The 12,430-nt window shown below is 39.0% G+C and overlaps 1 protein-coding gene across 1 annotated transcript in view; it reads right to left on the reverse strand.

Annotated features, from left to right (window-relative positions):
• LOC150110272 (aquaporin-1-like) overlaps positions 1-10,404 on the reverse strand; it is a 68,547-nt gene extending 58,143 nt beyond the window's left edge. The window contains exon 1 of the mRNA XM_090395066.1: positions 9,703-10,404. Within this exon, the coding sequence (XP_090251192.1) occupies positions 9,703-10,404 (702 nt within the window). The remainder of the gene's footprint in view (positions 1-9,702) is intronic.
• Between the last annotated feature and the right edge of the window lie 2,026 nt (positions 10,405-12,430).

The raw sequence follows: 12,430 nt of genomic DNA on the forward strand, positions 1-12,430 counted from the left end.
TACATTTATATCTTCTCCTGAGATTTTTATTTAATAAAGTTAATACACCTTATGGTAACTTATTCTGGTAAAATACTTATAAGCTCTGTATTACTAAAATCTTGGTCTGGAGTGAGTAGGATTCTATCCAGGAAAGGTTGAAAAGTCCTTTTTAGGACTTCCAGGGTAACAAATGGCAATGCTGTAGCCAATGAAGTTTTAACTGAGGCTCGGCTATTGCCGTTACCCAGCCATGACTAGAGCTTTTTAGCTCAATAACACTCCATCCACACAGATTTTCTTCATTCAGATGACGGGATAAAGAGTCAAGGACTCAGTCCATCGCCCAGTTCTTTTAAGAACTTTAAAATCTTGGTAGTTAAGGCCAATGTCTCCTGCAGGAGATGTATTACTATTCAATACTAAAATTCCCCGGCAGAAAGAAACAAATTACCTGGGTGTGATTCTCGACAAAAAGCTATCTTTCAACCAACATATCAAGTCTGCATGTGCAAAAGCATCTAAAGCCATAGCTCAGATCTACCCGCTAATTAATAGAAATAGCAAACTCAGCAACAGAATCAAATTGCAGCTATACCAGATGACGATTCGTCCTATAATCACCTATGCCTCTCCAGCCTGGAGCCACACCTCTAATACTAACATTATTAAGATACAGCGAGTGCAGAACAAGTGCTTGAGAATGATTTTGAACGCCCCGTGGTATGTTAGAAACAGCCAACTCCACAGAGACACAAATATTCCCTATATTCTCTCTTATCTACAATCCTTAGCTGCCAAATTTTTTCTAAAGACGTCCACACATCCCAACGATTTGGTTCAACAAGCTGCAGCATACGAACCAACGGACATATTTAAATATAGAAGACCAAAAACTATATTAGCCTCCTATAGCGATACATAATCTCCATGCCCATTCAGGGCGAGCAAACTGCTCGTAAATTTTACCCTCACTGTAACCACGACAGATAGCGGGGAATATGAAAAGCATTTTGCTTCACCCTTAAAGAATAAATGTCAATTGTCAATTGTCAAAATCTTGGTAGCTTAAAATCTTGGTAGAGAAAAATTTATGTGATCAGTCGACCGTGAGATGCGGTGATTGATTCATTCAATCCAATACCATTGGAGGGTAATGGATGGCAATGCTGTAGCCAATGAAGTTCTAACTGAGGCTCGGCTATTGCTGTTACTCTCCTGCCATGATCAGAGCTTTAATAGCTTAATAACACCTTATCCCTACACTGTCCTCTACAGATAAGGGAAGATGAAAAGCATTCTAGCTTCGCCCCTTTAAGCCAGTCCTTATAAGGACTATATAAATCTTGGTAGCCGCAGGGATCTCTACTGGCTCTATTGCTGTTCGTTTTGTATGTAACAAACTTCACAGCATCATTTCTTTCTGTAGTGTGATTAGCGAGTTTCTGCGCTTACCAAGTTAACAGGCTAAGAGCAAATTGTAGTATCTGTTCGTAACTGTTGATATCGGTACGAGGTCCATCGGGGCTCACGATAATTACCGGAAATTTACAGATCTTCCTAAACCCCGGACCGGGGTAATAATAAACACTTGGTAGTGGGAATAGTTAGGCCTCCTCCTCGCCAGCTATGGCCAATGTTTTGCCACGCACGCGGAATCTCGGCATCGAGACTGACGCCGATCTGAGACCTCGACCTTTGGCCTAGGCTCTCATTGACAGCGTTGGTGCGGATTCACTCCCTTTGGTGATGGCAGATACCAAGTCGTAGTAAGGAGCGCCGAGACAAATTACTCGAAGACTTTCAATGTAATGGAAATAATGGAAAGGAAATTGTTCCATTTATGGTGGGGAGCATTATCAAAATGCTTAAAATCCCCAGATTCCCCTTGGAGTATATACAAAGTGACGAAAAAGTCATCCATGAAGTGTTCGGAAAATGGGGCGTTGTACGCAACATGCAAGTCCTAAACGATGCAGACAACAATCAATGGAAGTCGGGCGAAGTACACATCTCGCTCGAGGTGAAAACAGCAGTTCCAAACTTCGTCGTCATCGGATCCGCTAGGGTAATGGTAAATTACCCTGGCGTAAAGAGGCAATGCTTCAGGTGTGGCGCCTTCACTCATCTTGGGGCTGACTGCCCTCGAGTGAAGTGTAAGACCTGCCTCAAAGCAGGCCACAACCAGGATAAGTGTGAGGCAGCCTGCCTGAAATGCGGTGCCACAGACCACAATGTGGACACCTGCCCATCAAGAAACCTTACAGAAAGAATGGGAGGTGCCATCACAGTAACACCGCCAGATAATACTAAAAATGTAGAAATGGAAGATTCTCCAAACTTGAAGGTCGCAGCAGAAAGCCATACCACCATAAAGGAAAGCCACAAGAAAAAAAAAAATACCGCCACTATCAAGACTGCAGAAACAAGCAGCAAAGATACAATAACCAAAAAACAAGCTGCTAAAACCACTGCAGAAGAAAAAGTAAATAAAACAGAAAACATGGAGGCAAACAGCGCCCCCTTCAAAAGACCCCTCGGTCCAGAGGAAAAGGAGATGAAAAAATTTAAAAACCAGCAGAAACAGAAGAATTAGAGACTCCTCATTCAAAAGCATGGGAGACTCTAAAACATCTAGTTAAAGGTATCCCTGGGGTGGCAGAAAAATTTCAAGAAGCAATAGTGAGAATAGGGGAACCTGAGCTCCTCCTCACAGGGAAATATGGTCCCAATGTAGTTAGTGCAAAATGGGGTGATTTATTTGTTGAAGACATCAGCCAAATCACCCCTGAGCAAGTACAGGTAGCCATGGACATAGACGAGGAGGCGGCATCAGCGTTTTTCATTGCTCTCTCCAAATTAGACATGGCCAAGGGAAGTGAGGTGGCTAAAAGAATTATGACTGCCCATAACAAGCGACAGCCACAATAACCATCCCATGGTTTCCCATCCACAGCTATGCTGTTCTCTAGTTCCCACAGGTGGGGGAAGGCCTGAGAATCTGAGCGGCGAAGGCTTACAGCGAGGCGGTGCAGCTCCTTGTGAGCTGCATCACTCAGGCCAGACCCTTCACCCCACCTTTCTACTTTTGGTTTCCAAGCCTTTCTATTTTTTTAGTTTCTCTGTACTTCATGTTTTTGTGTTTTTTTTGTTTGTTACATGTTTCCTTTTTAGGATTTTTCCTTTTTTTCTAAAGTGAAAAAGCAACGACCGTTTTAGAAACGCCCCTGGGGGGTAAACAGCTAAAACAGGTCAACTGAGGCCTCTTTAACCTACTCTACTACTATGCAGTTTATCTTTATTTCCTCTCCTACTATCTGCTGACTCTCAGCCTATCTTACTGTACACGCCGATGATGAAGATTTGTTGAACTCACAAATTATTTTTATATATATACATGTAAGACATCCCGCACAATCCGATGACTTCCATTTTGGCCCTGTATGCGGACGATACGGCAATACTGACCAGATCTCTCAGACCCCATTTCATTACCAGAAAGCTTCAAGAAAACATTCTAAAGCTGGAGAGTTAGTTTTCTAAGTGGAGATTGGAAGTCAACCCCCAGAAAAGTTCAGCCGTTCTTTTCTCAAAAAGGCGAATGTCTCCTGCAGGAGATGTGTTACTATTCAATACTAAAATTCCCTGGCAGACAGAAACAAATTACCTGGGTGTAATTCTCGACAAAAAGCTATCTTTCAATCAGCACACTAAGTCTGCGTGCACAAAGGCATCTAAAGCCATAGCTCAGATCTATCCGCTAATTAATAGAAATAGCAAGCTCAGCAACAGAATCAAATTGCAACTATACCAGATGACAATTCGTCTTATAATCACCAATGCCTCTCCGGCCTGCAGCCACACCTCTAATGCTAACATTATCAAAATACAGTGAGTGCAGAACAAGTGCTTGAGAATGATTCTGAACGACCCGTGGTATGTTAGAAACAACCAACTCCACAGAGACACAAATATTCCCTATGTTTTCTCTTTTATACAATCCTTAGCATCCAAGTTTTTCCTAAAGACGTCCACACATCCCAAAGATTTGGTTCAGCAAGCTGCAGCATACGATCCAACGGACATATTCAAATATAGAAGACCAAAAGCTATATTAGCCTCCTTTAGTGATGCATAATCTCCATGCCCAATCAGGGCGAGCATTCTGCTCATAAATTTTACCTTCACTGTAACCACAACAGATAGCGGGGAATATGAAAAGCATCTTGCTTCACCCCTAAAGACATAATTGTCAATTGTCAAATCTTGGTATTTCTAGCCTGGCTCCCACGGATGAGCCCTCAATAAAGGTCGAAACCGATCTGGGTAGTGGCCCCTTGCCTTTAATGCAAAGCATCATACATCTCCTCCTGGAGATGTGCTTTGCATTATGGGTAAATATTAAGATTAGTGATCAGAGCTTATTCTACTTTTACCATGAGTTGCCTTGGTCTTGCGCTACGTGCAGGGTCAGCTAGACTTGCAACACTTGCAAGCGCAAACTTGACTTATTTGTCTGTTTGCTTACTTGGGAAATGGAGTAAAACCAGGTTTAAAATTGCTTGGTATCTTTAACATTTATTATACCCAAGGAAAATACTTTCTACATATATATATATATATATATATATATATATATATATATATATATATATATATATATATATATATATATATATACAGGGTGTTCGGGATAAATTTGACAGTTTCGTAAGGAAAAAGAAAATCTTCTTTGTATCTATTAAATTTAATGAATTGACAAAAAAACATTACAGGCAGAGTTAATTACAATACTATCAACAAGATTTACTCAAAATAACCACCATTAGCATCGATCACAGCTTCAATTCTGCTTCGGAACCTCGAACAAGCTGATGCTACAGTCTCCCTGGGAAGGGCCGCAAAAACTGTTTTAATTTTATCCATTAACTGGGCTTTTGTATTACTGGAAGTGCGATTGGTGTCTTTTTCAACTGCGCCCCATACAAAATAATCCATGGGGTTAAGGTCTGGGGAGTTTGGAGGCCAAACATTTGGACTGGTGAAGTCGTAGAAATTTTCAGACAACCATTTTTGACTTTTCCCAGAGGTGTGGCAAGGGGCCGAATCCTGCTGCCATACATACGGCCTACCATTGGCTATCCTTGTTATCCAGGGCTTGACTACAGTTAGCAACTCCACGAACAAATGCCAGGGTTCTTCAACACCTGTTCCTGCAGATTTGCGAGGAATTCTGCTGTACGAACGCAATCAGATCGTCTGCTAGGGATCTTTCTTCTTGCTACATCCTCGTAGTCACCATTGCAAGTCTCTAGTTCATGCCTGATTGTTTTTACTGTATTCAGGGAGCATTGGGCAGCAGTCGTAATATCCTTATTTTGATGGCGGGCACGAATCATCATGATACAAGTTATTCTCTTCCATGATTCAGGTGGGTTCCAGCTATCCATCCTTTCTGACATCTTGTATATGAATGAAGAAGGGTCCAAACTTTTAAATGAAGAGAAGTGTGTGTTAATACATGTAACTTACGGAAAAATATAATTAATTATAAATATGTCAAATTTATCCCGAACACCCTGTATATATATATATATATATATATATATCGGTGAATGATCGGGAGTCAGGTTTTCCGTTTTTAAATATGTAATCAATTACTCACTTCTGTAAACTACTAAATTCTTACTCTCATTTGCATTATCGTGTAAATAGTAGCAGTAATGCCTTGTCTGGCATCAGGTTCTAAATTACCAATTATGCAATGAAAAAGTCGTTTAATTGAGAATGGATGTAATAATATTATGTATTGTATTGTATTTCATTTGTAGCATATGTATCTGTAGATATATTCAGTCCAGTCATTCAAATGCACTCAATTTGCTGTATTATTGAGTGTATTTCAATGACTTGATTCTTAGGGTTACGAGAAATTTAGGGTTCCCTAGAGCATACAGACATTTGTAATGTGCGTATTAAATGTAATTTCTGAAAAGAGGAAAAAATCATTGAATGAGAAAATGGGAACCTTTAGGATCTTCATGTTCTAAACAGGATTCGAACCCAAGTCTTTGGAAAAGACTTGGGTTCGAATCCTGTTCCAAAAGGCATTGTCGACATCGATTGAACTATAGAGACTCCTTTTCCGCCTATCCACTGTTCGGGTCTGTTTTGCTGTTCGATGAAAACGAATAGAAAGTAGGTAAGAAAAGAAGGATTTGAAGTATTCAGCAAGTTCTTTATCTTCAGTCAGTTTTCGTAGGCAGGTTTGTTCGAAAAAAAATCTCCACTTTTTTATATTTCATTAATAATTATCTGTAAGTAAATTAGTTGTACGCTGAATTAAATCTTAAGAACGAGAAGGATTTCATTTTAAAAAGAAATTTTCAATGTTATGTGATAGCCACATCGTTTCAAAAATTTTGGGAAGAAGAATTATTTAACATAATTACATATAAGACAATATTCGCTTGTATATATACCAACCACCCATAGAAATACGCTTCTTTATAGAGTATTTTCTAATCTGAAAGTACCGAATAGGTAGGTTATAAAAATATCCAAAGGATGAAAAATCGAAACCTTGAAATATTATTAACAAGAGGAATACGTGTAAGTGTTCACTTCCTTGTGCTCTACCAGTGGAAAGTACTACAATTCCCTCTCTCTCTCTCTCTCTCTCTCCTGATCCTCACCTTTTTCTGCGATTCGGAAAGAGGGTTGGGAGAAATACAATAAGTACTTAATTAAAAGAGAATATAAATAACATAGAGGAATGTAACTAATGAGGTACGAAATAGATGTTCTCGTCGAGTCTGAAACTTACGATGGCGTTAAGTAAATTAAAAATTTCTGAGAGAAATTGGATTATGATATCATCCATAACCCTTGCTCCACCTTTGCCATTAATTATTTTGAATTACACTACTTAAAAAAGTGTGACTCTAAAGATGATATTTTGTTATTCATGTTATTCATTAATGTTTTTAGTTTGTATATTCCCCTTAGGGCTGTAAGCCTTACATAGTACAATATCAAGAAACTCGTGATTATGATAGAATACGATCTTTATGCTAGAGTATTATAATGCTATATGGTCCTTTCAATCTGCGTTATCTTATGCTTCCGTAGTGCAGTTTGCTACGGAATTTGAATTTTATCTAGGATGTTAGTTAAGAATGTTTATCAGCTAAAATTTATCAGCTAGCCTGTCTCATGTGGGTGTCGCAGGCTCTCTCTCTCTCTCTCTCTCTCTCTCTCTCGTGTGTATGTGAGAGAGAGAGAGAGAGAGAGAGAAAAAAAGTAGACAAATCTACCACAGAATACGCTCAGTCAATACACTTAATATACTGACCCGTCTTAATGAGAAATTCGGACTAATCTCAAACCAATTTGTTCATAGTTGCACTAACTAACAGAAACCTTTTAAGACCTTTAAAATTTAAGATAATTGGAAAGATATTTCTTAGGTAAAATGTAGCGAAAAAAAAACAACTAAAAGAAAGCATACGCTAGAGGCAGTATATATTTTAGATTCTCTTCCCAGTACAATTAAAAACACTCCAGTTGATCTTCTATTTCAATAGTGAATGCTGTTACTGCTTTAAAAAAAAAAAAATGTTTAAGTTTTAATGTTCAAATGTAAGTAACTTGTATTAGTAAGTTATAATATGTAACTTATCATTTGTAAATAACTTGTAATTTGTAACTTGTACACTTGTGTACTTGTGTATATGCTGAAAGAGCTATTTATTTGTTGAAAGAATAACTATAAATAATCGGCGTATTTTACACTTTCTGATTCTGATCAAGACCTTCTGTATCAAACATACGCATCATTTATACCTGAAGGTGTACTACTAAGCAGAAAATACTGCACTCATTTCACAATGCAATCAAACGTGTACGGTGATATCTATCGTTATCAAGGAATCTATCGAACTAACTATATGCTATATTCATATTATCAGTCAGTAGCACGCATTGCCATTATTTTTATACTCGTGACCACTTAATTACTTATCGCCGTTCTAATTTAAGACGTGGCTTGTGTCTTGCATCTGATATCTCGGAATGGTAGCGGCGAAAGTCTGTACAATATTTTAGAAACAGTGGTGGGTTTCTTGTTCATATTTTTACAATTTATATTTATAAAAGTGAAAGACGAAATTAACTGATTTGGAGAAGAAAGTGGGTTGCCAATAGTACTTTTATACAATGCCAAGGCAACTCATTTAGGTGATGTAACTATTACATGAAAGACAACCAAAAACTGATTTTTGTTTGTCTGTTTAAAAATAAATAATTACTGTTATGTCATCGTTAATTAGATAGCAAATTTAACTTATTTCAAGTTCGAAGATACGTTTAATATAATGTAATTTTTTTTTCAAGTCATGAATAATGAACCTGTTCGTGAGAAAAAGACACGAATAGTAAACAGTAAGAAAACAAATATTATTTGCATAATTCGACCTAGCCATGTGAGTACCTCATTAGAAATATATTCCTCTAGTTTTTCTACATACATTAAAGCGTGATTTTCTAGTAATAAAATTCAAACAAAATAGAAATATTTCTAAAAATTCCGTTCATTATTACTTTCCTCCGAAAAGCAGTTTTAGGGTACGCTGTCCCATCCCATTTTCATCCTAATTAAACAGATTTATATTTAGTTTCAGTGGAAGAGAGATGGGAAGAAAATAAAGTTTGGTTTCTTCGTTTATTTAGACGACACGCAGTTTCCATGGCGATCATAAGTTTCATACCATTTTATGAAATGTAAGACTTTTTATAAGGTAGGCAAACCATGATTATATTAAGAGAAGGTTTGTGGCCGATGGGCGATTAATACCCTTGGAGGGTAATGGATGGCAATGCTGTAGCCAATGAAGTTCTAACTGAGGCTCGGCTATTGCTGATACCCTCCTGCCATGATCAGAGCTTTAATAGATCAATAACACCTTATCCCTACACTGTCCTCTACAGATAACGGGAAATATGAAAAGCATTCTTGCTTCGCCCCTTTAAGTCAGTCCTTATAAGGACATAATATGTTAAGAGAATGGGTGACGATGCGAAAAAGTCATTTTTAGGACTTCTGGGGTACGAATGGCAATGCTGTAGCCAATGAAGTTTTATCTGAGGCTCGGCTACTGCCGTTACCCAGCCATGACTAGAGCTTTTAGCTCAATAACACCCCATCAGCACAGATTTCCTTCATTCAGATGACGGTATAAAGAGTCAAGGATTCAGTCCATCTGCCAATTCTTTTAAGAACTTTAAGAATGTTAAGAGAAAGCGAATTATCTGAATTAATGACAATCTAGCTAAACATGGCTAAACAATGTGTTTCGAATTGTGTAAGGCTTCAATTGGGTATTTGCAACTCTGTATATATAGTAAAAGGATTCTGCATATCAACTTCGAATAAGCGGTTAGAATATCATATGAACGCATTGTTTTTCACTATGAGAAATGCATTATCAGGAAAGAAGTTTTAAAAACTTCTTTCCTAATAAAGTGTCTAATAACGCAGTGAAAATGTGTCTGAGGGAAGAAAGAGTAGGTGTTAAATGAAGATACATGTTGGTCCATTGCATTTCTTTCATAATTTCCATTTAACGAATATGTAACATTCAAAATTGGCATAATTTTGAATATAGGTTTTGCATTATCAATCTGATCTAAACACTCTTCTAAAAGTAGAAAAAATCAGCTTACCGCTAGCAGATGACCTACAGAGTATGCCAGTCCTATAGACAAAGCCCTGAACCCAATATCAGTCCTTTGAGGGTCCATATTCGTGAGGACGGTCATCACTATGACAACAGAGGCGAGGAACTCCATACCGAAAGCCTGACTGGCATGCACTCCGACGGCAGGTTCTGTTGCTCCTAGACCAGCAGAAGAACGTTCGGCTGACGGCGTGAGTCCGTACAGAATGGAAGCGCCGGCAAGAGCACCAAGACACTGTGCCAGCACATAAGCTGTCATCCGAACAGGGGTTATGTGACGGGTCACCATGAGAGCAACGGACACAGCGGGATTCATATGCGCCCCGCTCACCTGTCCGGCACACTGAACCAGGGTTGCGACGGCGAAGCCGAAAGCCAGCGCCACGCGTAGCTCGACGGAGGCGGTCTGAGCGCCGTCAGTCGGAGGAGCCTTCCACCTGAGACACGAGCCACATCCCAACACGGTGAGCAAGAGGGTGGCTAAGAACTCTGTCCGAACTGCCTTCCAGAACTGGTAGTTGGCAACTTCCTCTCGGCACGTGAGATCCTGCGGCAAAGACTCGATGTACCGTCGCATGACCTCGACGGGCGAGTGGACAGCGGGTCCACCTCCTCCACTTCTACCCGCTGGATTTCCGGGTTGCGTCCGAGGAAAAGTCTCGGGGATGGGATCGAGTGTGATAGGCATCGGCTGCAGCATCCCAGCTCTTTAACGTATATCCGGAACAGGGAGGATCTAGAGTCGTCCCAGGTGGTCATGTTGTTCTCTGGAAGCCATCACAAACCACGCCCCAACGTTGGCCGCGGAAACGAGTGTGTAGCTCGTAAAAGCTCTCCGCCGACAGCACGAGTGGTGGCGTTTGGTGGAAGCGTTGGTCTCTCCCAGACACATGTTCTCCTCGCAGATATGACACTGCAACAAATTCGCGTTATCGGTTGCTCTTCCATTACTCATCGCTTCTGTATGCCTGGAGAATGTCTGTTGGCCTCCGTAGAGCTACGGGGGTGCTCTACGCATTACACTAAATGATTACGTTTTTCGCTGCGAAAAACCGCCTTTGAAAAGCATTACTGCTCTCCCCCTCCCGACTAATCCCGTTACCGGTGCACTGTGAAAATGATACTTGTTGGTTTAAAGCGCCATCTGGTAAGTAAGTGGAAATTAAATAAACATTGGCACCGTGGGCAATATATGTTTGACTTTGCTGTAGTTTCTATAGTAACTTTCATAACTCCAGTTTCACAGAAAATAATGTAGGTTTCAAGTGATCCTTTGACAGAAACTATCTATGTCGGTACATAAAACACTAAAACCGATAGTTTGATGAAGAGAAGTCTTTGTACTAATAGATTACCTTTATCATTATTCAGAGCTTCTTATTCAGTTTAATGTCGTTAAGAAAATCCCAAAATCTAACAGGCCTACCATTAACAATCACAATTTGATTTATGATCGTAAACCGAAAGCTCTCATTAACTTTCCTAGAAATCAATGTTTCTCATAAACACGAGATTGTTCTTTCTTATACAAACTGTCATCTTATTCAGTAGAACATTTAAATGTCTTTAAGGAAGACAAATTACGTTTGTGAGTTAATACAGGGAATTCCAATGAAATGCTTAATCACAGTACGGCAGCGTTCCTGCATGACGTAGACAATTTACGATCCACTTAATAAAAATAAAATTAAATTAACAATGAAATGTAAATGCTCATCCTTTTCATAGTTATTTAATTTACTATTGGAGTTTATTTAACGTCGAAAGCTTTGAAAATGTTTTAAACCATCTTTCATTCCGGATTCCTAAAGAATAGATGTACTTATGATTTATTTTTTAAGAAACTGTATATCCCAGAAATGTTAGGAGAAAATCGAAGTTTTTCATAACATTAATATGACTTGGTTTTCTGCCATATGAAAATAATAAAATTTGGGAAAGTTTAAAAGAGGTACTGCCACACTCCCGTCCACTTCGAGGACGTTTTATTATTTTCCCTAGAAACAATATAAATAACTCTGCGTATGTGTGTGTGTGTGTGTGTTTAAAACAAGGCTTGACAATGCAACCACACAAACTAATACACTGACGGATAACTGATCTCGACCTTGTCATCTTTCATTCAAAAGCGCTTATGTCATCATTGTATGAACTAAGACTTTTTTTTATTTCTTTCCTTACAAGCGTCAGTATTTCTTTCAGAGATGTTTGATAAATGTTCCCCTCACAGTAAGATCTTCTCTTAACACACAAGAACATTCCGAATCTCCCAGTAACGATAAACTGCACGGTACCTTCACAACCGGAAGCTTGTCCTCAAACTGTCAACACACTAGACACTAAGTCATGTATCATATGGACTTAGGGATGAGCTTAGTAATAGTCCCTGGAAAAAAGGTTGGCGATTCGTTGATCGATTAGTAATTTTTGCTCTGGGGTCATAGTAAGAACAAATATTAGGAGAAAGATAGCCAGACTCCCCAAGGTCTCTTGGCAATCTGCGCAATGTCTCATTGCCAGATAGATTATCTCTGGCAAAATGAAGGAAGAAAATATCTTTCTTCTTTGCTGACAGCAGATTATAACCTGCCGTCTACACAGAATCTAAGAGAGATAATATGAATATCCACATTAGAGAAAGTAATAATCAAGTTAAAAAAAATATTCCGTTTCAAGCAGCTGTTCAGCTCATTATCTTCTATTATATAAATGTG

Source organism: Typopeltis vanoorti, chromosome 1 (genome assembly GCF_054136105.1).
Source record: "Typopeltis vanoorti isolate ZY-2024b chromosome 1, IOZ_Tvanoo_1.0, whole genome shotgun sequence".
In the NCBI taxonomy this organism is placed as follows: domain Eukaryota; kingdom Metazoa; phylum Arthropoda; class Arachnida; order Uropygi; family Thelyphonidae; genus Typopeltis; species Typopeltis vanoorti.